The sequence below is a fragment of the Phacochoerus africanus genome, chromosome 1 (assembly GCF_016906955.1).
Source record: "Phacochoerus africanus isolate WHEZ1 chromosome 1, ROS_Pafr_v1, whole genome shotgun sequence".
Classification (NCBI taxonomy): Eukaryota; Metazoa; Chordata; class Mammalia; order Artiodactyla; family Suidae; genus Phacochoerus; species Phacochoerus africanus.
In genome coordinates, this window is record NC_062544.1 from 209,775,685 (window position 1) to 209,802,714 (window position 27,030).

The following is a 27,030-nucleotide window of genomic DNA, read 5'->3' on the forward strand; positions in this document are numbered from 1 at the left end:
TGTACAATTGAAGTAATGTGTACTGAATCCATTAGGGGGAAATGATATTTCCTTTTTAAACTCTATTAACTCATGATTAGGTGAATACTTAAAATAGGATTAGCTTTTTAATAACAGCACTATCGAGATATTATTCATAGACCATACAGTTTGCCCATTCAAAGCACATAAGTCAACGGTTTTTAGTATATTCACACAGTTGTACAAGCATCACCACAATCAACTTTAGGACATTTTCATCACCCTAAAAAGCAACCTCACCCCTTTTAGCAGTGACCCATCCCCATTCAACACAATCATTAACCAGCTTCCAGTCTCTACAGAGTTGTCTATACTGGACACTTCATATAAATAGAACAAAACAACATGTTGTCTTTTGTGACTGGTTTCTTTCATTTAACATACTCTTTTCATGCTCATCCATGTTGTAACATGTATCAACACCCCTTTTTATTGTTAGATAATATTATATTGAATAAGTATGCCACACTTTATCCATTCATTAGTTAATGGACAATTAGGTTATTTCCAGTTTTGGCTATTATGAATAAGGCTGCTCTGAGTATCAATACACAGAAGTTTTTGTGTGGATATACATTTCCATTTCTCTTGGGTATACGTATATGCCCTGTAGTGAAATACAAAGATAATAAAAATAACAGAAGAAATTCATGATGGGAGTTCCCGTCGTGGCTCAGTGGTTAATGAACCCGACTAGGAACCATGGGGTTGCGGGTTCGATCCCTGGCCTTGCTCAGTGGGTTAAGGATCCGGCGTTGCCGTGGGCTGTGGTGTAGGTTGTAGACGCGGCTCGGATCTGGTGTTGTTGTGGCTCTGGCGTAGGCCGGTAGCTGCAACTCTGATTCGACCCCTAGCCTGGGAACCTCCATATGCCGTGGAGGCGGCCCTAGAAAAGGCAAAAAGACAAAAAAAAAAAAAAGAAAAGAAAAAGAAGAAGAAATTCATGATGAGAGTTAATGTAAATTTAAGGACTAAAAAATATGCAAAACATAAAGTGTATTGTTTCTATCTTGTTGCTTCCTTCTCTTATAATCCTTAATTTCATTCTTTTAATAATGTATGAAAGTAAAGTGTTTGTCCTTTTCCTCTCTCATGTTTTGGATTACTCAAAATAGTACTCAAGATAAGTAAAAAATATTTTAAATCAAATAGATAAGCAAATGAAAATGAATAGATATTAGAATTAGCACCTCATGTGTAAGAATTATGATAGAAGGGGTGAGAAACAGTCAGGTTTACAAACATTTTATTCCTACGAATGTTTTGCACTTATTTCTCCCTCTGCCAGGATCACTCTTGCTCTACTTTAGTGCATAATTCTCTTTCTTTTCACCCTTTTGGTCTTAGCTTGAATATCATCTCCTTAAAGAAATGTTCACGGCAATCTTGTCTAAGTTAGTTTTCTCTATTACTGAAATAGACTCCTCTTTCATAAAATCAACCCTAAATAGCACAATTTCGTATTTATTTGATTATGTGTTGTCTTGCTCTCTCTCTGCAGTGGAAATGTTTTGCACTTCATTTTCAGTGCCTAAGACAATGTGTACATGTTACCAACTCTAAATAAATAGGTAATAAATTATTGGTTAAATACAAGCATGGAAAAGTTACTGATCCCTGGAGTTTCAGGAAGAGCTATATTGAAACCACAGGCAAAAACACCCTTATGAAGTCAATATGCTGGGACCTTTCCACAGTGGCTTTCAGTTCCCTCATGACTTCTCACAGTTCTCTACAGAGAGAATTTTCACCTATCTGGTGAAACAGAAGAATGGAACTTGCACTAGTAAGGCTTATTCTTTTTTGCCCCAGCTATAGAGAGACATTTCAGAGGAAAGATCCAGAGATCTAGCCTGAAAACGCAACAAGCAGAAAGCTCCTGTTTCCAAATCCCAGGTGAGTTCTACTCTATTTGGACCTGAATAAAATTATAAGTAAGCTCTCCTCCCTTTAGTCTCTAGAGTTCAATATTTAGATTCCTTTTAGAGATCCATAAAATTTTCAACCAATATGTTATAGTGTAAAAGCTTTTACATAGCCTAATGAAGAAACTACACACACATATCTATTCTTCAGTCTGTACACTTGTTCTATGTCTCTCTGATGTTCTCTCTTTCTTGTCCTAAAGTCTTACACTATCTACATTTATATATTATCTACATTTATATTTTCAGTCTGGAGATGTGTGGTAGTTGTCAGGTGCCTACTCAATATCCAAGTTCCCTTTCATATTAACAGAATCTTGATTTCGGTGGATATGGCAATGTGGTAATTTTTTAGAAGTCCAGATATTGCCCTATACTCTTTCTATCTAGGGGTGACCTTGTGACACAGTTCTATGATCATCACTGGACATTGCTGTCGATGATGCTGGCACTTTTAGAAAAGTGCACTTTCCTAATAAAGCCACCTTACCATTCTCTGTGCCCATTTTTACTGCCCAGAAAAGTACACACATTAGCTGGGGAGGGGGGAGTTATCTTGGACCATGAGGAAAAGGCCAAATAAACGTAAAGACCTTGGCCCTTTAGCCAAGAGTTCTTTAGCCCATCAATGAATCAACATCAGTAACTGTCAACCTCCAGACTTCAGGTTTGTGAGAAGACTTAAAACTTTGATCCCTTTAAACCATTGTTATGGGTATCTTTTTTACTCACAGCCAACTCAATTCCTTGGCGATACAGCAAAGTGAACTTAAGAAATCTGTCATTAAGAGTTGGTTTGGAGAAGTAAAATCAGAAGAGGAATTTTATTCAGTGAGATTCTGCGCATCTGTTGACACTTCAGATCACCCACTGAGTCACTACGTCAGATCATGTGTAATGGGACTGTGTAATTCTTGCCCAGACCCTAATCCAGGACTTTTCTGAAGATCAAACAAGCACCGTCAATAATTACACTTAGACACCAGGCATAAGCTGGGACTCTCCTGGATGAACCATGACATATAGACACCCCATGGGAGACTGATGTTTTCAGTCATCTCAAAATAAATTTCTTTCTTTCCATTTGGAGAGGACTGAAATATGTCACTTTTGACAATACAATTCTATGTGACTAAACCATTTCCCCAATTTAACTACTAGATTTTTAAATTTTGTGGTTCAGAAACCAACTTTAAATGTGTCATAAATTCAGTAAGCTGTAGGCTTTAAATCTCTTCAAAATGTAGCACTTTATGGTATGTTCTTATCTGCCAATTGTTCTAATTTGGCCACCTATTACAGTGTTTTGTTGTTTTGTTTGTTTTTTCTTTTTCTTTTTTTTCATATTCTTTTTCTCAGTGCTATCTCTTCAATGAGCCAACTTATCTGCTGACGTGGTCATAAGAATGACTTGCTTCTGTTTCTCTGCTTCACTGCACCTCTATTCCATTCAAATCTCAATGGAAAATCTACCGATTTTCCCTTTGTATTTAGCACTGATAAGTCCCTCTCTTTTTCCCTTCCTGAAGTCTAGGAAAGTCATGACTTATAGGCTTATTTTATGTAATATATTTCTCCCCAAGTGAGTTAGATAAAGAAATATTTTGAAGAATTCCCCAAAAGTTGAAAACTTGGTTCATGCTGAAGAGTAGCAGGGAAAATAAGTTGATTCCTATCTTTTATCATTTTTTGGTTACAAACTCAGGGAACATTTACATATGAAAATAACTAACTCTTACATTGGTTTGGAGGGAAACAGGCAAGGGAAAGCAGAACTAATAAGAACAGGGGATCTCTTTGGGGAATCAGGCTGACTCAGAAAGCCATTGTAAAGTCATAATTTTTTAGAAGGAGGCCACTAGGTAATCCTTCAGCGGGAGTGACAAGGCGAACATGAAACAGAGAGCTTCAGCTTTTCTGGAAAGTCTGAACACTCTCAAGATTGGTTCACTTCTTTATCAGTCTATCAGGTTAGAACAAACAAACAAATAAACAAACAAAACACAGCCCAAACTGGTTCATACAGAAGAGCAATTACTGGCTCATAAAACTATAAATTTCAGAAGTAGAACTGGCTTCAGGTATGTCATCATGCACAGTGTCAAGGATGTGAATAAGACCTGGTTCCTCCATCTCTTTACCTAGAGACTTTCTGTCCTCTGAATGTTGGAATCATTCTAAGACACGGTTTCTCCCATGTCTCTAAGCTGGCTGTAGTCCTTTATTTCCCTCTCAGCTCTAAATTTAGGATTTTTTTGTTTTGTTTTGCTTTATTTTGTTTTGTTTTGTTTTAAAGGTAATTTTCTTTCAACAGATAAAATCAAGTTCTGGCCCTGAAGTTAACTGGCTCTAATTAAATGAGAGATTCCCTGCAACCAATCTCCCCTGGTCAGGGTGGCTAAAGATTTGGATTAGGCAAACCAGGAGTCACCACAGAAAGTAAGAATAGATTTGCCTTAGGTGAACTTCATAAACTGATGGTAAGGAATGGATTTATACATTTTTATTTAATATTACTACTTCATTATTAATATTAAATAATGAGCATCTTATTTAATATTACTACCACCACCACCACCACCACTATTATACTACTATTACTACTACTACTATTGCTATTACTGCTGCTGCTACTGTTATTATCACCACCATTATACTCCTACTGCTGCTGCTGTTGCTACTACCACCATCATCATACTACTCTTACTATTACTGCTGCTGCAAAGGCAGCTACTACTACACCCACCACCATGATACTACTATTATTACTACTATCACTGCTACTATTTATGGTTGACACTGAGCATTGACTGTGTACCAGGCACAGTGCTAGGGTTTTACATGCATTGACTCATTTAATCCTTGCTAAAATCCTATAAAGCTGTCATTTTCATTATTATCTCCATTTTACATCTAAAGAACCTGAGTCTAGAAGCTTAAGACACTTCCCCAGTGACACAAAATAAGTAAGTTACAGAGCTGTTATTCAAACCTAGTTTTATTTCTAAAGCTTTCATTCTTAAACACTGCTTAGTACTACTGCCTGATTCACTAATGACTAAAAGAACATAATCTAGAAATTTTGGATATATGACTACATGTTGGCCTAATGTGCCTAATGGCCAAGTAGAAAGAAAAAATATATATAAAATGTAATATCACTTTCAAATGATTCAACCAAACGTCCTCATTAGTGCTGCTCTTAGAAGCTTAATCCTATTTTTATGTTTCAATGAAAAATGCTATTGGAAACACATATGCTAATTTTTACAATTAAGGCTAGCCCAGGAGCTAAGAATTAACATTTTTCATAAGTTATAAACTCTTGGAATAAAACCAACACCACTTACTACTGAAAACATCATAAGATAAAAATGGATTCAATCCTTGAAGATTAATAAAAGTATAACTAATAACCTGTTGATTCTTTCTAAAGAAGAGCAATGTAATTCCAACAAGATTAACAATTCATGTCACGTTTTGCAAGCAACACAGCCAGATTTTTGGATTGGCAAGATTATATATGCGTGTGTGTGTGTCTGTGTGTGTATGTCAGTAGATAAGAACCACCCAATGCGGTTAAATAATATATACATGAGGGTAGAAAAACAAGCAAAATAGGTATTCTTTTTTAGGTGATACAGCCAAAAATCAACCTAAGATTTAAAAAACGTTCTAAAATTCATGAAAACCACAAATACATGGAAGAAAAAATTATGCAAATGACCTAAAATGAATATTTAATAATCTAATTGCTGAACAAGCCTTTGTGATTTAGCTTATGGCTTCTCTCTATTCAGGCGCCATTAACTTTAAAACCCTATGATTCATTTGACATTAATAGCTAAGGTGTTCTCTCTCTCTCTCCCCCCTTCCCTTCCTCCCTCCTTCAATATTAGGGAGTCTTCAGAGATACCTTTACCCAAGAAACAGTTCTACATATGCCTCAGATTTTGGAATGTTCCGTGAGGAAGAGTCAGTTGATGGAGAAACTCGAATTCCTGAGTGCATAACTGATTTGTGCCTCTATTCCAGATACATGTGCTTTAAAAAGCTGCCATCTCTTCCCATTATGGAGTGGAAACTTTTCACTGAGAGATGAATTGTAACGATCAAGTGGCTTTCCTGGAAGACTTCCTGGCCAATTTTACTCCCTTTTATAAGCAATGTTTAGTTCAGAAAGGAAAACATGACAACATCAGCTCTTAAACTCACCACAGAAAGGACCTATGTACATGCATTACTGAATCACTTTGTGGTACAGCAGAAATTATCACAATATTGTAAGTTAACTATACTTCAATAAAACTTTTAAAAATGAAAAATAAATACAACAGAACATTAGTCTCAACACAGAGAAGCATGAACAATAAGATTCCTCTGGCAAACCTTCCATGTTTCAATAGAATAGCCATAGCTTATTTAAAGTTGAGCCAGTTAATGGAACTAGAAAGTGTATAGAGTTACAGTCAGGGAAATTATCACAAAAACCATTAAGACCAGACGGCCAATGAATTACTCTCACAATTAAACTGCATGGAACACATCCATCAGCAGAGTCAACAAGATTTAATATTTATTTTATTTATTTAATTATATAATTAATATTTATTTATTTATATAATTATTTTGATATTTATTTATTTATCTTTACATATGAATTGCAGTTTTCAGTGTTATGGTATATATTAATCTATATTAGATAGACTCATTAGCTTCAAGGAACCTGCTTCTAATACATTAGACAGAGCAAGAAAACAAATACTTCCAAAAAAGAAATAAAGGAAATATACAGATAAATGTCTTATCCAAGTGCAAAATGTGGCAGCTATTTTTGGCTGTAGAAAATGAGAAAATTTCTACTGCATCCTCAGCGATGGGAAAATTTGGACATCTATGATGGTGAGGAAGAAAATAAATTAGAGTAAAAAAATATCTTCTATTGCCCTTTTTTGGGGGAATAAAACAGTCTTCTTATAGCTTTCAATACTGGCCTTCTCTTTTCTTCTTCCTCAGAGACCCTTTCTGTGTTTCTCAATAACTCTTGACTCAGTTTTTCAAAATAAAGTCAGTATCTTACAGCAGTCACAACATTGCTCTCACTGAAACACCAGACTTAGGCATGGAATTCTAGAGCATTGCCAAAGAATTACACTTTTGACATTATGTCATAGCAGTATGGAGTGACATATCCTTAACTGCAACAGCAAATAGGATAAGCAATGTTGATTTTTAAAATGAACATTGACATGGATAAACAAGAAGAATCCCATGTATAGCACAGGGAACTACATTCATATCATGTAATAATCTACAATGAAAAAGAATCTGAAAAAGATATATGTGATATATTTGTATATGTGTGTATATATCACTCTGCTATATACCTGAAACTAACACAACATTGTAAACATTGTAAATCAACTATATTTCAAAAATAATCTATATTTCAAAAATAATTTTTTAAATGAACATTGAGCTAGAATGTATTTTTCTTGACCGACTTCATCTATACTGGTTATGCTTATATCACACACAAAATTTAATGCAAAATGGATTAATAACTGAAATGTAGGACCTAAAAATATAAAAACCCAGAAGAAAACATAGAGGAAAAGTTTCATGACACTGAATTTGGCAATGAAAGGTGTAAATGACATAACCAAGCTAATCATCCCTATAGGATGGAAACACAAAGCACTGAGCAGGTTGCTGGGCTACTGGGCTTCATGTCCTGAAGGAGGTGGTGTGACCAAGAGTTCCACCCTGGTCAGGTCAATGGGAATCAAAGCCCTCCATACAGAATAAGGAAACAGAGCCAGGCTACCTGCTCACACCAGGGGCTGGAATCGTTTTCCTGCTCCAATTCGTAAAAGGCTGAAATAAAAAATGCTGCTACTTGTTCATCATCGCTCATCGTTAGAGGAATGCAAATCAACACCACAACACGAGATACCATCTCATACCTGTGGGAATGGCTGTTATCAAAATGACCACAAACAACAAATGTTGACAAAGATGTGGAGAAAAGGGAACACTGGTCCACAGTTGGTGGGAATGTAACTTGGTGCAGCCACTATGCAAAATGGTATAGAGGTTCCTCAAGACATGAAAATAGAACTGTCATATTAACCAGCAATTTCACCTCTGGATATTTACCCAAAGGAAACAAAAATACTAATTCAAAAGGATACATGCACCCCAATATTCACTGCAGCATTATTTACAATAGCCAACATATGGAAACGACTTAAAGTATTCATCAATAGATGACTATATAAAAATATATATTTATACAATCAAACATTAAAAAAAAAATCTTTCCATTTACAACAATGCGGATGGGTCTAGAGAGTATTACACTAAGTGAAACAAGGCAGACAGAGAAAGACAAATACTATATGATCTCACATACGTGGAATCTAAAAAACAAAACAAATAATCAAAACAAAACAAAACTCATAAATACAGAGAACAAACCAGTGGTTGCCAGAGAGGAGGTGAGTAAAGGATTGGGCCAAATAGGTGAACGGAATTAAGAGGTATAAGCTTTTAATTTTAAAATAAGACACGAGGACATAATATGTAGCATAAGGAATATGATCAACAATACTGTAACAACTACCTAAAGAGAGTTGGTTAATATACCTATCCTAGTGATAATTTCTAATGTATAAGAATTTTGAATCCCTGGGTAGATCACTTGAAACTAATATAATATTGTATATCAACTGTATTTTTTAAAATGCTGCTAATCTTTTAAGCAAGATGCAATGATAGACATAGCCTCACAATGAGAGGAGTAAGACCAAGCCATATGCTTGCCCATACACTCTAGTCTAACCGCAATGTTACCCTAGCACAGCAGCCTAGAATTGACCCTTAAAATCTTATTCTAAACTAGGGCCACTGCAGGCTGGATAGACGTAACCAAAAATTTGCTAGAAATTGAGGGAAGACTTCAAAGAAAGATGATGGAGAAGGAAAGAGAGAGAGAAATGTGCCTGCAGACCAAAATTTCAAACATGTGAAGAACTAAATCTAAATTCTAATATAATCTTAATCTAATTCTGAAAATGGCAGCCAATAAAATCAACAATTGAAACATGAATTCATTATAAAAGAAATTAACTTTATGGAAAAGTCTGCCAAGTATTTCAAGAATGCTCAGAGAGATAAATGTGTTAATGACTTTCTCTAAAAAGAGCCAGAGAGTAAAAACAGGAAGAAATCAATCAAGATCAGGTAGATACTGAATGGAAACCACAGACATCCAAAAATTTTAAACATAGTGGTTGAAATCATGAAATAGATGTCATTATTTCTAGCATAGATAAATTTGCAAATTTCTAGTGAAAGCCATTTAGATATTATCAGCACAAGAGACCAGAAAGTATAACAGAGACATAAAATATATACGGGAAGAGTTAAAAATTTTCAGAATTAAAGAAGCAGGATTCCTTGGATTGAAACTGCATTCTGGATTTCTAACCAGATAACTTAACACAGATTTACAACTAGACATTAGAGTGAATTTGCAGAACATAAAGTATATATAAAGAGAAAAAAATCCTTTAAATTTTCCATATGGGTTACCCTCAAAGGAAAGGATATTAAACTGATAGCAAACTTCTCATAGCCAACAACAGATAACATAAGCCAACGGAATGTAATTTTCACAGTGCTGAGGAAGAGACAGGTCTACTAAGACTTGGACAACTATTTGAACTGACATTCAAGAGTGAAAGTTGAAAGAAAGGCATTTTCATGGACACCAGAATGAAAAGAATTCACCATCTGCAGACCCATACAGAAGAAAAAAATGAACCTTTCTACAGAACAGAAGCAGACTCACAGACATGGAGAACAGACTTGTGGTTGCCAAGAGGGAGGGGGAGGAAGAGAGATGGACTGGGACTTTGGGGTCGGTAGATGCAAACTATTACATTTAGAGTGCTTAAGCAATGAGGTCCTCCTGTACAGCACAGGGAACTATATCCAATCACTTGAGATAGAACATGATGGAGATAATATGAAAAAAAGAATAAATATATGCATGACTGGGTCACTTTGCTGTACAGTAGAAATTAACAGAACATTGTAAATCAACTATACTTCAATAAATTTTTTTAAATGGAATATAGTGTTTAGAAGAAAAGGAAACTCGGGCCAATTTGATACATACAAAAACAAAATCTATTTGCATAGACACTATGTTAAAGATTGATAAATTTAACTTTTAGTATAAAAAATAACTAAAATGTGCATATTTTATTTTAACATGTAAATACTCCATTTGGTGAGAAGGGTGGTGGTGTTTACTAGGTAAGAAAACATACTAAGGCCTATCAGCTGTTTGGAAGAAGAACAGAAATAAACAATATATTTCATTATTTAGCAAACTATATACTTATTTATGTATGTTTTAAAAAGTATAAATAAACAAAAGACTAGAATTATTATCTGCATTTACAAACTAGAAGAAGACTAAAGATAGAATAGGAAAATGTTTCAATAATGCAAGAAAATAAAGAAAATAGAAGCCAAAATGCAAACTACAATGGTAAAAACAAATCCAGATGCAGCGACAATCTCACTAAATGCTTATGGATTAAACTAACCTATTACAACAAAGATTTTCAAAATAGATCCAAAACTCTAGCTCTATGCTACCTAACAGGCACTCACTCTGTCCTTACTCACTCTCTCCTTGGGTCTCCTAGTGATGGGTGGTGGCAGGAGAATCAGAAGTAACAAGGAAATTAATTTCTAGCTTAAACATGAATACAAATGAGGCAAATAACACCAGATAAATGATACCATTTGAGAATTTCTCTTGGATTCTAAGTTAGTTTCTTTATATCTCTAGAGTTGGCCCCCATACACGCACCACCCACCCCCTATCCCTGCCATGAATTTCAGGTAGGGCCCATACTGGTATACTCAGCTATACTGTTCAACATGATGAAGGAAACTTTTTGTTGTTGTTGTTGTTGTTGTTTTTTGTCTTTTTGCCATTTCTTGGGCCGCTCCCGCGGCATATGGAGGTTTCCATATAGGGGTCTAATAGGAGCTGTAGCCACTGGCCTATGCCAGAGCCACAGCAACGCGGGTTCCGAGCCGCGTCTGCAACCTACACCACAGCTCACGAGCAAGGGCAGGGATCGAACCCGCAACCTCATGGTTCCTAGTCGGATTCGTTAATCACTGCGCCACAACAGGAACTCCAAGGAAACTTTTTCAAACAGCTTCAAGCCTCATACATACCAAAAAGCACCACAAGAAAGCCTAAAAGCTGTTTTTAACTTAAGGCAAGGCTCCTGGCTACTCTAGCACTCTGTTGCTAAGACATGCCACACAGACAATCAGCAAAAGTGTGATGAAGCCCTGATACCCAATTCCCTCCCAATACTGGCCCCCTTTAGTCCTATAACAAACTCTGCAGGCTTGTGCCCACCATTTAAATTTACAAACCAGCATTTCATAGTCCTATCCAAAAAGAGAGTGCTTTTGAAAGTAGGAACCCTGACGCTCTATGGCAGTGATGCCATGTTTATAATTAAGAAAAACTGTCCCATAACCTCACGGTACCATACAGGGAAAAGTGCTGCAATTCTTGGTATGAGGCAACTTAAAGTGAACAGAAAAACTGAAACTGTAGGTACCCCAAACAGGTAACACAACAGGTAATTTATTGGCTTTCCTGAGATGTTAGACCCTTTACAAAAAAGCACCTACAATAAAATTCTCCAGTCAAGAATTTCTGAAAATCTCTCCTATGGGCTCTCTGTCTCTTAAGCCTTGCTCTGAGCAAGAGAGACAGAAGGAATGCATTTCTAAAAATGCTGCCATGTATTAAGTGCAGTTATGTCATGCTGAATACCCAGGTTCCTCCCCCAGGAACTTTGGGATTGCACTAACCAATGGTGACCCCTTCCTGAGCCCAGCCACATCACACACACACACACATTCTCTCTAGGGCTCCTACATAACTGCCTCGTGCTATAACACTGTTTTCAGACTATGTTTTTTTTTCCTCTCAGATCTTTGGATAAACCAGAACTCAACAATTTTTATGGAACTACAGCATGAACTAATACCTTTAAAAAGATTTTTTTTAATGAATAATGACCTTCTGAATATAAATATTGTCTACCTTTAGCTGTTTACCTGATAACTGATTAAATCCTTAATTCAGTAGTATCCTAGGATCAGCTAAGTGTTTTAGTTTGTATTACATTCAAAACTTAAAAAAAAAAGTATTGCTAATTGGAATTATTCAAAACAACACCTGTTAACTTTCTTTTTCTTATTTTAATATTACATTTCAAATATAGACTCACAATTACTGGACATTAAGAAATGGTAGAATTATGACACATTAAGAATAAAAATCCAAGAGTTCCCTGATAGCTCAGCAGATTAAAGATCCTGCATTGTCACTGCTGTGACTCCGGTTATAGCTGTGGTGTAGTTAAATCCCTGGTTCCGGAACCTCCACATTCCATGGGCGGGGCCAAAAAAAAAAATTAAAGCCCATTATTTTAACCAAAAAATGCATCTATCTTCAAGTATTCTTCCCAATAGCACCATTGAAATAATATATATGGACACATCTAGCATATAAATGCATATTCAGATGTGAATCTGTTCAGGAGTCAAATAGCAACTTTAAGAATTATAACATGAATGAATACATCATTACTAATAAGGAAGCAGAGTGTACCAGAGATTCATCTAATTGAATGTTGAAAAAGCTTAATAAAACATCTCAACAATTAATTGAGAATCTAGCAGGCGTAAATAAATTTCCTGAATAACCTTGTCTTATTAACTGAGATCACAGAAAGCAACAGTGGAAAACTGTAACCATAATTTTCAAGGAGATTTCTTCATGAACTGCAAATAGGCAATTGCCTTAGGACAGAACAGGAATTGTATACATACACAAGATTCAGTGCATAGTGTTCTCTCAATGCATAAATTGTTATCTTGAGAATGAGACTCTTAACTACTTTAAAATATGTCAGTGCTCATAATGTAGCCACTGATGCTGCCTAATTTTGTCAGTTTTAGATTTAAAAGAGATGTGCCCAACAGCTTCATTTTAAAGGTCCAGAAGTTTGGAGTTCCCACTGTGGTACAGTGGGTTAAGGACCTGACTGCAGCAGCTCAGGTCTCAGCTGTGGCTTGGATTCGACCCATGAACCAGGAACTTTCATGTGCTATGAGTGCAGCTAAAAAACATAAAAGAATAAAGGTCTGAAAATTAAGTTAAAGAGAGGAGGTGACTTTTGCAAAGGGATATTGTAGCTGAAACGCAAATGAAACTCAAATATTCCAGCCCCAATCAAAAGCTCATTCTATAAATTCACATTGCCTTTGAAGTGACCAGTTATCCCAGGAATCTCTCATATTAGGTACTACACAGCTACATTAAATACAAACAAAACCACAATCTCTTCCAATTTTTTTTCCTCCACAAACAGCCAGAGAAAATTCTCGAATTCAAAATTTTTAGCTTCCTAAACCATCTTCTGGGCTTAAAGGAGAGGTAACAGGAGAAAGGAAAAATGTCTTTTCCCCTGATTCAAACAGAAAGGTAAAATTCAAGACCTTAGATGTGGAAGCTAGACAAAGAGAATTCATACTGAATGGAGAGTCACAAGCTCTTTTTCAACAAAACACGATCTTTAATATTGTAAATAATAAAATTCTCCTAATAATCCCAACATAGTGGCTCATTAAAGAAAAAACATGTGAGTGAGCATGATCTTTAATATTGTAAGTTATAAAATTCTCATAAGAATCCCGACATAGTGGCTCATTAGAGACAAAATGTGTGTGCGTGCATGCATGCATGCACGCACCCCCCCACACACAACAAGGTACTTACTGAGCTATAGAGATAGCCTTCACCATTCATGGCCACATAGAGGCTGGCCTTCACCCCCTGGATGGCCACCACACGCAGGCCCACTGGAATTAGATTGAAGAGGGCTAGAGGGGAAAAAGGAAGACAGAGAGGAAAGGATCAGTGACCTTTTGAATAGATCATCTTGCTTCTTAAGATGATGACTCTTGAGGATTAAAAACCATGAATTGAAATTAGTAGAGAGAGAAAGAGAGAGGAGCATTCTAAAAGTGAAGCGAACTAGCACCATGACTAATTACTATGTGACTTCAGGTAAATCACATAAACTCATCTTCAAAAAAAGGCATTAGATTAGATGGTCTCTAATGACCCCACTTGGGTCTGAGAGTCCACGATGTCTGCTCTACGAAATGAAGATCTATTCAAACAGTATACAATGATTTTTTTCTAACCAAAAAATAATTTGAACCAAAAAATTCTCAACAGTAGAAAATAAATTTATAGTCATAAGTAATAATAAAATATGAGCTTTATAACATATGCCAGAGCTTCTTGTTTTCTGTCTTTTCCTCGTGGTCTTGAATACTCTCTTAAACACACAAGATGAACATAGAAACAACTGGGTTATTCTTTTTCAAAAAAATGACTTATTTTTTCCATTATAGCTGGTTTACAGTGTTCTGTCCATTTTGTACTATACAGCAAGGTAACCCAGTTACACATACATGTGCACATTCTATTTTCTCACATTATCATGCTCCATCATAAGTGACTAGACATAGTTCCCAGGGCTACACAGCAGGACCTCGTTGCTTATCCATTCTAAAGCCAATAGTTTACATCTACTAACCCCAAATTCCCAGTCCATCCCACTCCCTCCCCCTCCCCCTTAGCAACTGGGTTATTCTTAACTATGCTAGTGGCAGGAAAACATTTCTCTTTATATTTCAATTTTTATATGTAAATGTATATAGATAAATAGATGGATCAATGATTGCTAGATAACAAACTCTAATGGACATATTTTATATCCTGGGAAATAGATACATGTACATGCATATTTATGCATAAAACCATTAAAAATTAACGTTATAAACTTAATTCAGTACTTTAAAATAAAATGGGAACATACATACAGTCTTTAAATATTTGGGTTGTCCATCATTGAAAATATTCAGTAGTTTATTTGTCTACTTGGAGAAGTATTCATATGCCAAAAAGAAGATAAATAAGAAGATAAACTATTTTTCTTTCAACAGTAAATTTGCATAAACTACATATCCCTCTGTGGCACTATTTTAGTTAATGTTAGTATTAGAAAATTAGCATAAGTACAGAGCATTGTCCCTATCTTGAAAGAATTTATATTACATAAGAGGGGAAAACAATCACAAGTTTAGGCTATATAGATGGCAACACTGATATGAAGTAAATATTTTATGACTTCACTCATAAGAGACTATCTCTAACTCTTAGTTAGAAGTTCTTAGTTATCGTTTCTACTGATAAAATTCCCATCACTTCTGGTAATTTCCTCATTTTGAATATAAGAGATATATAAATCAACCCAAGGACTACCATTAGTTACAGATACTTCTATTTTTCTGGGCTTCTTTCAACCTGAGATGGTTAAGTTATACACACACACACACACACACACACACACACACACACACACACACACACCTCAGTGTTTGGCTTTCAGTCAAATGCTCAGCTGATAGTTGTAAAGGATCAAGCCTTAGTCCACAACTTTAGGATAGCAGGATCCAATTCCTAGATATTTGACAGTCTCTTTACCTCTGAACCTTTTTCCTCAATTGTCGTGAAAGGCAAGACTAGGTCTTAGCAGATGTTTAAGAATAAATACCTGGCCTAATTTGAATCCATACTAATTTCTCCTCTTCCTCTGTTCTTACCACTGCCCTTGTGCTACTGAAATAACTGAAGAAGTAGTACACGACCTTAAATGCTAGTTGGGGAGAGAAAGCTAAAACATATGGAATAATCTGATACAGTGTATATTTCTATAATTAAATGTAATATATGCATTCTATATATATTCTCTATGTTAAAGAAGTTCAGGAAAATGGAAGATCTGCATGGCCTGAAGTATTCAAGAAATGTCTCACACAGAAGATGAGACCCAAGTTGACACTTAAAGGAAGGACAGATGTTAGGTAAGCTGAAGATCAGAAACATTTTAGTGGGACCGTAAGTGGTTCTGCAGAGTAATGTATGTGTACAGGAAGGGACTGGCAGATTGGAGGATTTGATGCATACAGGGGAGAAATGAGAAAGAACACCATGTAGAAAAAGTAGGGATAAATAACTAAGAGTCTGTCACTCTAATCTCAGATATCGAGGCTTTACCAAATGGGCAACAAGACACATGGCAAATAAAGATTCAAACAGTAACACAGATTATTGAAAAATAGAAGAGGGTTGAAGACAATGCAATTTATAAACTCACCACTCAGAAGCTATATGGCTTTGAGGCATTTATTTAACCTCTCTGCTTTAGTTCCCTATCTGTAAAATGGACATAATAATCCTTAACTGTCCAGAGCTGACAGAAGAATCAAATACATTATCATGTTCCTTGAAGGTGTTTCATAAACAGAGATGTTTCCTCTCTATGTAAGAGGAATTTTTCATTAACATATGATTCTTAAGATTTTCAAATAAGGTTCAGAGACTTATGGAAACTAACATATCACCCTACTAATATCTATTGAGCTTATATTCAAAAGATTGCTTAATAATTTATTTTTGTGCAACAGGATTTTCAAAATATCAACACATTCATCTTCGTATTTGACGCTCACCCACAAACACTATGAAGAATTTAGGACAGAATGATTATCTTAATTTTCAGAATGGCCAAGAGGTTCAGAGAGGTAACTGAGGTGAAAATGCAACTGAGCAAAGGTTTTCTGGCTCTTTAATGTGGTTATCTGCCCCAAATACCCTATTTTCTCCTCCTCCCCCTTTAAGTTTAATTTCCCCTGATATCTATTCTTGAAAAGTAATAGACAATTTGGTTACACTTCCCTACAGTGGCTATAGACTCAATGCTGGCCAATGAGCTGTAGCTGGAAAGTTCTTTGTACTTTGAAACACCATCCTTAAAGAAAACTTATAGTTGTCCTTTGCCTTCTCCTCTACCCTTTGCCTTACTGCTGTTTGGATAGAGATAGGGTTGGGTGGCTGGATGATCTCAGGCCACAAAAACAAGAGCTACCCCCGAGGGAGTAGTGGCAGGAGAGCCAGAAGGAGTTGGGTCCCCAAGGCCTTGGTGGAACACTGGCAGCAGTCCAGCTTTCAATTACCTAAGACTGGTTTTTATGTGAGAAAAATAAGTCCTTGTTATTTCAGTCTGTGCGATGCTGAACCAACCTTAATGCTGACAGAGACTGCCCATGAAGGCAGAGTTAATGGCGTGAACTACATGTAAGGCACTTATATATTGTAAATAAATGTAACTCTGGAAAATATCAAATTCAAAGATGATACTTATGAAAAAGACTAATGAAATCCAAAATTGGGCATAATATCTTTCCAAAGATTTCCCAGAACAAGTGCTAAGAACATTGGTTCATTTAACTAAAACAGGAGTTAAAAAAAAAAAAAAAAGACACCATAAAGCTTTTCGTATCTGACAGGGGTGAGAAAACTACTAAAGCTAGGCAGAGACAAAAACAAGAAACCTGTGTGAAAGTTTTATATGAACCATAAGGTGATAATGGCTTTTAGCTGGTATGCTTTGGGAGATTTATCAAGTCCATTAAAAAAAAAAATCAGTGAACAATTTGGAAGGAGAGTTTTCAGTGGTAGAAGCTAAAAGCTATTCTCTTTGGGATTGTCTGCACCTGCCTCCTAAAATTTTGAGAAATGGCAAAAGACTTACCCTTATCTATTATTGATCTTCAGTAGAGTTTACTGGCTCCAGTCCTTTGCTAACTCAGTGAGAATCCCTCCTGAAACTTCCTCTCCATCCTCAAAGCCATTGTACTAATTCAGAGTAACTGGGCCACACCATTCTTTCAAGTCCTTTGCATATACTCATGCCATTTCCCTACTTACAGTTTGCTGCTTAATTCCTCTAGTGAATAATCACTGTCTACAAGCAAGATCTAAAGTCTTTACTCTGACCCTCAACACACTTTGCAACCTGGCTCTAAATCACACTTCCAGTTTCTCAGCTGTCACTCATTCCATTCATCATTAGCAACTTGACAAGAGTTTTTTGCCATGTTCCAAGTTCCCCTTTGATCTTTAACTAGACTGGATTTATTGTTCTTTTATTCCCTCTTTTTGGAAAGCCTGACCTCCCTATTAACTGGATCATAAGCCTTACCCAGACCCTTCAGAAATAGCTGTTTTCTTTTCTGTAAGTATTTATTTCATAGGCATATCTCTGTAATAGCATCTGGAACATGGGTATTAGAGTTATTTGTTTACATATCAGTCTCTATCCCTCAGGACTCTTGAGGGTAAGTCTCTGCAATGTCTGCCTCAGTTCTGTGTACATATCCTTTTTTTTTTTTTTGTCTTTTCTAGGCCTGCACATGCAGCATTTGGAGGTTCCCAGGCTAGGGGTCGAATTGGAGCTGTTGCCACTGGCCTACACCAGAGCCACAGCAACGCGGGATCCAAGCCAAGTCTGTGACCAACACCACAGCTCATGGCAATGCCAGATCCTTAATCCACTGAGCAAGGCCAGGGATTGAACCTGCAACCTCAGGGTTCCTAGTCAGATTCGTTAACCATTGAGCCATGACGGGAACTCCTGTCCACATCTTATATTCAATTATTGAATATAAGGGTCATGAAAAGACACATTACTTCTAGGAACTTAAGTTTTCCTATTGGAATAAAAGTGGTTTTTTAAGATAAAAAAGATATTAAAAATGTAAAACATCTCAGCCCAATATTCAAGGTTATGTGTGTGTGTGAGTTTATATAGTCACAACATACATTTCTGCTGCATTGCACTACTCACTACTCCAATATGTTTACCATTTTCTAGTAATTTGATCTTCTTCCTACCTTTTAATTTCATGTACTTTCTTACTTTACTGTCTCCGCTTGCAATGTCACTCTCCTCATATCTTCATATTGCCATGCTTGAAATGATACACAAGTCAAATGCTTTCTCTCATTTCTGTACTTCCTAAGTCCTAGATCTAGACTATATTTAATCACAATTTTAAATTTCCCTTAAAAATATATTTTTTTCATTCCCACAACTAGTTTGCAAGTGCTCCAAAACAAGGATCACATCTAAGTTACACTTGTATAATGTGAAGAAAAGGAGAGAGTTGGGAGGAAGAAAGAAACAGAGACAGAAACAGAGAGAAAGTGAGAGACAGACGGAAAGAAAGAATAAACAGGGTTGTACATATTCTGCTTATATTCAGGATTCTACTTAACACTTGCTGAATAAAGACTAATATTATAGCTAAATAAGAGTCCTAACATCTAATCTGGCATTTGAGCATCTTCTCAATCTTGTTCTTTCCAAAAGAATGTCTCATTCTAAACCTCATGTAAATCTGACTCTCATATTTTGAAAAATGAAATAATGGAGTTGGTGCTCTTAAGACCCATAACAAACTCAATCCCTGAACCACATGAAAAAAGTTAAGAAAAAAGGTGGGAAATGATGGTTTATTCAACAAATCCTATTAGTAAAACTGGATATCCACATCCAAAAGAATGAAATTGAACCCTTATTTTATATCATACACAAAAACAACACAAAGTTGGTTTGTAGACTTAAATATAAAACATTAATAAGGATGTTTAAAACTGTAAAACTCATAGAAAAAACAGAGGGAAAGCTTTTGATATTGATCTTAGCAGTGATTTATTGGATATGATACCAGCAGCATGGACAACAAAAGCAAAAACAGACAAGTGGGACTGCATCAAACTTAAAGCTTTTGCACAGTAAAGGAAATAATCAACAGAATAAAAAGGCAACCTAAAAAATGGGAGAAAATATCTGCAAACCATGCATCTGATAAGGAGTTAATGTCCTAAATACATAAGTACAATTCAACAGCAGGAAACCCAAATAACTCAATTTAAAAAGGGCCAAAAGACATGAGTAGACAATTCTCCAAAGATGATATACAAATGATGAACAGGTAAGTGAAAAATGCCCAACATCACTAATCATCAGGGAAAATCAAACCCACAATAAGATATCACCTCAGACCTGTCAGAAAAACTACTAAAAATACCATAACAAATGTTAATCATTAATAAGGATGTGGAAAAATTAGAAACTGTGCACTGTTGGTAGGAATGTAAAATGGTTCCACTATTATGGAAAACAGTATAGAAGCTCCTCAAAAAACCATATATAAAACCACCATATGATCTAGCAATCCCGCTCCTGTCATATATCCAAAAAAACCTGAAATAGGGATCTCATGAAAATATCTGCCCTCTTATGTTCACTGTAGCATTTCCCAAAATATGGAAATAACTTAAACGTCCATGGATGGATGAGTGGATAAAGAAAATACATATCATGGAATATTAGCATTTCAAAAGAAGGAAATCTTGCCATGAGAAATAAGATGGAAGAACTTGGACACTATGCTAAGTGAGAAAAAAAGCAATCCTGGAAAATTAAGTACTGCATTACTCTAATAATATGAGTCATCTAAAATAATAAAATAATCAAACTCATGAAAGCAGAGAGTAGAATGGTGGTTGCCAGCAGCTAGAGGGAGAAAGAAATGGATAATTGTTGCTCAGTAGGTATAGGGTTTCAGTTATCCAAGAAGAATAAATTCTAGAGATCTGCTGTACAACATAGTACCTACAGTTACCAATACTATGTTATGCATTTAAAAAATTTAAGAGACTAGATCTTATTTTACGTGTTCTTACAAAAGAAAAAAATTGCAAAGGGACATGAGGAAAGTTTAGGAATCAGTGAATACATTTATAACCCTGACTGTGGTGATGGTTTCATGAGCGTATGCATATGTCCAAAGTCATCAAATTGCCTACATTCAATATTCAGGGGGTTTTGGTATACCAGTTATACTTCAATAAAGCTGTTTTTAAAGTAATGAAGGAAATGGTATATGAATTGCATTGATGCACCCAGTTCTCCACTTCTCTCTGTATCTATCTGTGTGCTTCATCATATACATTTGCAATGTTCTGAAAGGATATGTTACCCTACCCCTTAATACTGGGGTGAGTCATGTGACTTGTTTTGGCCAACAGGATGTTAGCGAATCCAAGCAGAGTCTTGAAAAAGAGCTCAAGATGGCTTGTTTGTACATTTCTCTTCTGCCATTGCATTAAGAACATGCACAGACTAACCCAATGGTCCCAGGAAAAGGACGTAAGACACCTAAAGCATAGCAGAGTGGCCTCAGTAATCTATCCAGGTCCATTCTAGATTAATTGATAGATTGAAGTCCCCTAGATACATAAGCCAGACAAGATCGGTAGACCTGCTTAGCAAACCACCTCAGACGCATGAGACATAAACACTTGCTGTTACATGCAAATGAGGCAACGTGACTTGTTGGGTACGTGGCATTATTGTAGTAATAAAGGAGTAGCAAGAGTTATTTACTGCTGACCTGGGCAGTAGATTTGAAATGTCCTTAAATTTTATAATAAAAAAAATTCTCAAATTTGATAACAATCCCAAACAGGTACATGAAATGATCAGCTATGAACTATGAAGCTAAGTAAACTTTTATAAGTTTAAGTTTTATAAGTAACCTTTTATCATAATAATAATGATAAAGGACCAGTGCAGATTACTCATGCTACAGGTAGGACTGAATTGCTTTTCTACAGATGTATTATAAAAGTTTTATACAAAAAGATATTCAAAGATATACAATCAAAATGATGGAAAAGAAATGTATAGACTTGTAGACTTGTATACATCAATCAATTAATTAAAACATTTTATTTCCCTGGATTTTATAATCTTTGTGATGGGTTTCAGATTTTTAACATTTAATCTTTTGTGATTTATTTTCTCATTCTATTCATTTTTGTACCTAAACTTCATTTCACTACATTTTTTTCAAAGGGGGTGCCCAAAATTATATAAGTTTTAGGGCATACAAAATATAAGTACGTTTCAGATTGAAATGTAAGTAGAATGTGAGAATGAAAGTAACTAATGAGAAAGGAAAGGCTTAAGATCTTGTACTTCTTAAATGTCTACTTTCTGTATAGGCATCACCATACCATGCATTTGTCATTTTAATGCAAAATGCAAAATGTCAATTTAAAAATAAACTAAATGACTACTTGGCTTTATTTCAGAATATAAAATGTCCTAATTTGAAGGGGGTGGGTACAAAGTAAATAAATGAAGGGAATGAAAAGTGCCATCCAAAACTCCGGGGGAAGATTCCATGGCCATAGCAGAACTCTCACACAAGCTCCTTATAAATATCTCTGTTCAAAAGTTATTTATCTTTTCACTAATATTTGTTGAGCACTGAGTATAGGCCACATGGCAGGCTTAGGCTAGGAAAACAGTGACATAGCCAACAGATGTTGTCCCTGAGGAATACACCTGCATCTGTACATCCCTCTGAGGCCCCCGCTACGCTGTGGGCAAGATGAAGGCACAGGAAACTTTTATTATTATCCCTGTTGCCTAGAATAGCATCTTGGTCTTAGAAGCCACTCTTCAATATTTGCCAAATAAATAAATGAATCAGCAGTGGTTTCTCTTCAAGCTTGCTTAATTACAACTTTTCTAGGTTACATTTCCATAATTATGCATGTAAGAAAAAACTCAAAGGTAATATTTACCACATATAGAATATATTCAAATATGGAATCTAGAAGGAAAGCCAGAAAATCTATGTGATACAATGTTTGAGAGGGAAGAGGCACAGGATGCATGAGGCTGGTGTGAGTGTTGAGTGACATAGGTTTTGGAGAAAATGAACAAAAAGGGAAGATTTGGGGCAATCTATCACAAAGAGATGTCAGACATCATATAAAATTATACTGGACTGGAAACAAGGTACTGTGTAAAAACAAGGTACTATGTTCTTTTGATTTTTAATTTTTGGAATAATTGTGTGAGCTAAGAACTTTTTTTTCTTTCATGTTTTAAATTGAAATACAGTTGATGTACAATATTACATAAGTTACAGTTGTGCAACATGGTGATTCACAATTTTTAAAGGTTTTATTCCATTTATAGTTACTACAAAATACTGGCTATGCTCCTTGTGTATACAATACTTCTTGTAATGTATTTATTATATATATATATTAAATAAATATACATATATTAAATATATATTATATATGTAGCTTACTTATTACATATCTATAGTTTGTACTTCTTAATTTCCTACAACTATTATGCCCCTCCTTCCTTCTACTTCCCAACTTGCAACCACTACTATGTCTTCTATATCTGTGAGTCTGTTTCTTTTTTTTTTCTTTTTTTTTCTTTTTGGTCTTTTTGCCATTTCTTGGGCCCTTCCCGCGGCATATGGAGGTTCCCAGGCTAGGGGGCGAATTGGAGCTATAGCTGCCAGCCTATGGCACAGCCACAGCAACACGGGATCCAAGCCGCGTCTGCAACCTACACCACAGCTCATGGCAACGCCGGATCTTTAACCCACTGAGCAAGGGCAGGGACCGAACCCGCAACCTCATAGTTCCTAGTCGGATTCGTTAACCACTGAGCCACGACGTGAACTCCCTGTTTCTTTTTTTGTTACATTCAGTAGCTGGTTTTATCTTTTAGATCCCACATATAAATGATATACAGTATTTGTCTTTGTTAAGTGAAATAAAAGTGCTGTTTCCTTATTCAATGTATTTTTGACCTATTACCCACTAAAGTTATCCCAGTGAAAAAAAGGGTGACAATCCAAAACACACTGGAAAGCACTAGGTGTGACAACCAGTGAAAATACGAAGATGCAAAGAAGAAAGAGAAAAGGGAGAAAAATCAGGAGGGAGAGAAGGAGAGAAAAGTTCATTCCAAATTCTTTTTTACAACAGGCAAATCCAGGATCCTCCTAGATAACTTCTAAGGACAGACTCTTATTGCTTGTAATAATGAAGAGATATAAAAGAGTACATTTGTATTTTGAAATGCTAGGTTGAATATGCTAAATGGGCAATGAAAAAGATGCATTTTATGGCCTACTAAAAAAACAAGTAAATTTATAGTAGAAAATATTGAAATAGAGATATTTGGGTTTATAATCTGTGCACTCTCCATATCACAGTGTCCTGAAAACTCAATACCATTTCCCATTCTTCAAAATGTTCTCAATAAAGATGCTTTGTTAGAATGTGAATAATATCACAGCCTACAGAACCTTAACCTAAAATCAAGTTGGGACTATGTTATTTTCCTCTATAATCCTATAGTCTCTTGCAATAACACTTGTGATTGCTAATATTTATGGTAACTTTTGTAGTTATTTTCATTAGTCATGAAATTAATACTATGTCTAGCTTTTGTTTATCATTTAATGAGATGAAGTCTTCCCTCTCCTTACTTGCAATAGGAAAATGCTCTTATTGATTAGTCAGCAAACCAGAAGACAGTCTGAGCTCTTAAACCCTCCAACACAAAAGTAGTTACATAAATTAGGGTAAAATGGAGATTCACTCAGACAAATTAATTGTTCCCTCATCCTATTCCACAGCATTCCATACACCACACTTATCACACTGCTTTTTTTCATATTTATGTGTTTACCTGAGTCTCCCTGTGAACTAGAAATTTTTCAAGAATGTGAAATACAGTCTTTTTTTTTTTTATCCAGAGTACATTGTACAGTAGAAGCTAAAACAATGGTGTTCATTGAATTTACTCTCTAAAACAGCATTTCTTACAGACATTAGGGAGGAACTCCCATCGTGGCTCAATGGAAATTAATCTGACTAGCATCCATGAGGGCACAGGATCAATCCCTGGTCTTGCTCAGTGGGTTAAGGATCCGGCATTGCCAGGAGCTGTAGTGTAGACTGCAGATATGGCTTGGATCCCATGTTGCTGTGACTCTGGCATAGGCTGGCAGCTACAGCTCCAATTGGACCCCTAGCCTGGGAACCTCCATGTGCCACAGGCACAGCCCTAAAAAGACAAAAGACAAAAAAAAAAGAAAGAAAGAAAAGAAAAGAAATTAAAGGAAAGATGTGGTTGACCCTACTTCTTTAGCTTTAAATCAAGGAAGCAAGACTGATATGAAGAGTAAACTTTAGTCCAGAGGACACAACTCTAGGTCACTAGACCTAGTTCTAATATTTGACAGCTTTGTGACCTTGCTCATTAGAAGTAATGTGACCTTCCTGTGCCTTCATGTCTAGTCTGAATGTTTCACTGAGCTTCTGTGCAGATAAGTTAAGATAATTGTTTAAAGCCTTGTTAAACTATAAAAGTAAAACACAAAGTATTACTTTGTGGTGGTGTTGTTTTAAACCTCCAAATCTAGAGCTTTCATAATGCGGGCAGGAATGGGTCATGCCCAGTTCACCACTACACCTCATGTTTTAAACTTCTTAAAATGTCATGGGAGAAAAAAAATAATGTATTTCATTTTATATATTTAAGATCCAGTAAGCAAAAATAACTACATATTTAAAATAAAAATAATGTAAAAATCAACATACTTTAGCCTATGTCGATTCAGTGTATTCAGTCCAATACCTTATTTTATAAACAATTGGTCTGATTTACTCTCCCTGCTGAAGTAATGACTTATGGAACTGATTAGTGGCTTGGGACTTAGAGACTTAAAATTTTTCTTCCAACCACTGCCTGATAGCAAACATTGTGGATTTTCAACATAGTGAAAATGAGCAACACAATGATCCCTTTCTTTGACAAGAGCTAGTAGAAATGTTTGCCTTACTTCCAGTGGAAGTGCTGCCATTGCCTTTTAATCCTGCTATTATCCTATAACCTCTCCTGTGTTACTTCAAAGATGTTCAAAACCTTGCATAATTATCAAGTCAATTCAATGTGATTCTTTTTTCTCGTATGATGAAAAATGAAGCCTATCACTATTGATTAATGAAAGCAAATGCCTGTCATCACTCATCTGCTGCAGGCTATTTGTTTTATACAGAAGACTTGTCTCACAGTACACGTGAGACAATGAACATGTGAGACATGCGAGACAATGAACAGCAGAAGTTCAGTCTATAAGCTCAATGGCATAAACATCATCCAAGAAATCTCTGCATGTTTTGAAAGTTTCAGATCTGTATTTTCCTCAAATCTTCCATCAAACACTATGTTGTCAAAATGGACACTATGGCCTATTAGGTTTGTTCATGAATTCATCACCTGTATTCCAGACATTGCAGTGACGTAAAAAATGGGCAAAGAACCTTCCATCACAATGACAAAAGTCTAAAACAGAAAGGAAAATAAAAGAACCTCCATATGTGTACTCTGCCTCCATCTTTACATATGAGGGCGCCGAATTCAGCTCAAAAAATGTGGTTTTGCCAGGGTTATGAAGTCAGGTAAGGGAGAGCTGGGTGTACACTTATGTGCAGGTGGCTGCAAGGCTGTAAACTATTGTGGCCCTTAAGAAATAAAAGTGAACTTCTAGTAACCACAATCTAAATAGTTGTAAAAAATGTGAGAAAAAAAAATGGAACTCTAGTAAATAAATTTGGAAGCCTTAAAAGAATGTTCTTAGCCAGTCCCATCCAGAAAATACAAAACCTTTAGTTCTTAGTTAAAATTATACACAGATAACACAAGTTAACTTGCTTGAGATGGTTTAGATATACTGAACCAAATCTTTGGACCTCATTATCATTAATTATCAAACAAGAAAGCACTTCTGAAAATTTATGCACATAATACTAATGAGCAATTTTCCACAAAGAGTGGAAAGTCAGTGAAAAAGCCACTAAGGAAGCATGATTCCATTCAACTTATGCTGGCACTGACAATCAAATGATATTTTTATTGTATCAATTTTTAAAATGTATATAATGTATATACATAAGCATGTATGCATGTATATCTATATAATTTTTAAATGTATGTAATCTATATATGTATGCTTCATTCAAATAACCTTAAGTGGATCTATGGAAATAAATGTGGTAGAATCTTTTTAGAAATGGAGGAAAAAAACTTGAAAAATAAAATAATGATCTTGTCATTACCTTAAAATCTGTTTCAGCCCATCACTCCTATAA

The 27,030-nt window shown here is 35.6% G+C and overlaps 1 protein-coding gene across 4 annotated transcripts in view; it reads right to left on the reverse strand.

Annotated features, from left to right (window-relative positions):
• The window catches only part of FGF12 (fibroblast growth factor 12), a 570,669-nt gene that overhangs the window by 164,112 nt on the left and 379,527 nt on the right, over window positions 1-27,030 (reverse strand). For all 4 annotated transcript variants that reach the window (XM_047788857.1, XM_047788848.1, XM_047788839.1 and 1 more), the window contains one exon: window positions 13,843-13,946. In XM_047788857.1, the coding sequence (XP_047644813.1) occupies window positions 13,843-13,946 (104 nt within the window). The remainder of the gene's footprint in view (window positions 1-13,842; window positions 13,947-27,030) is intronic.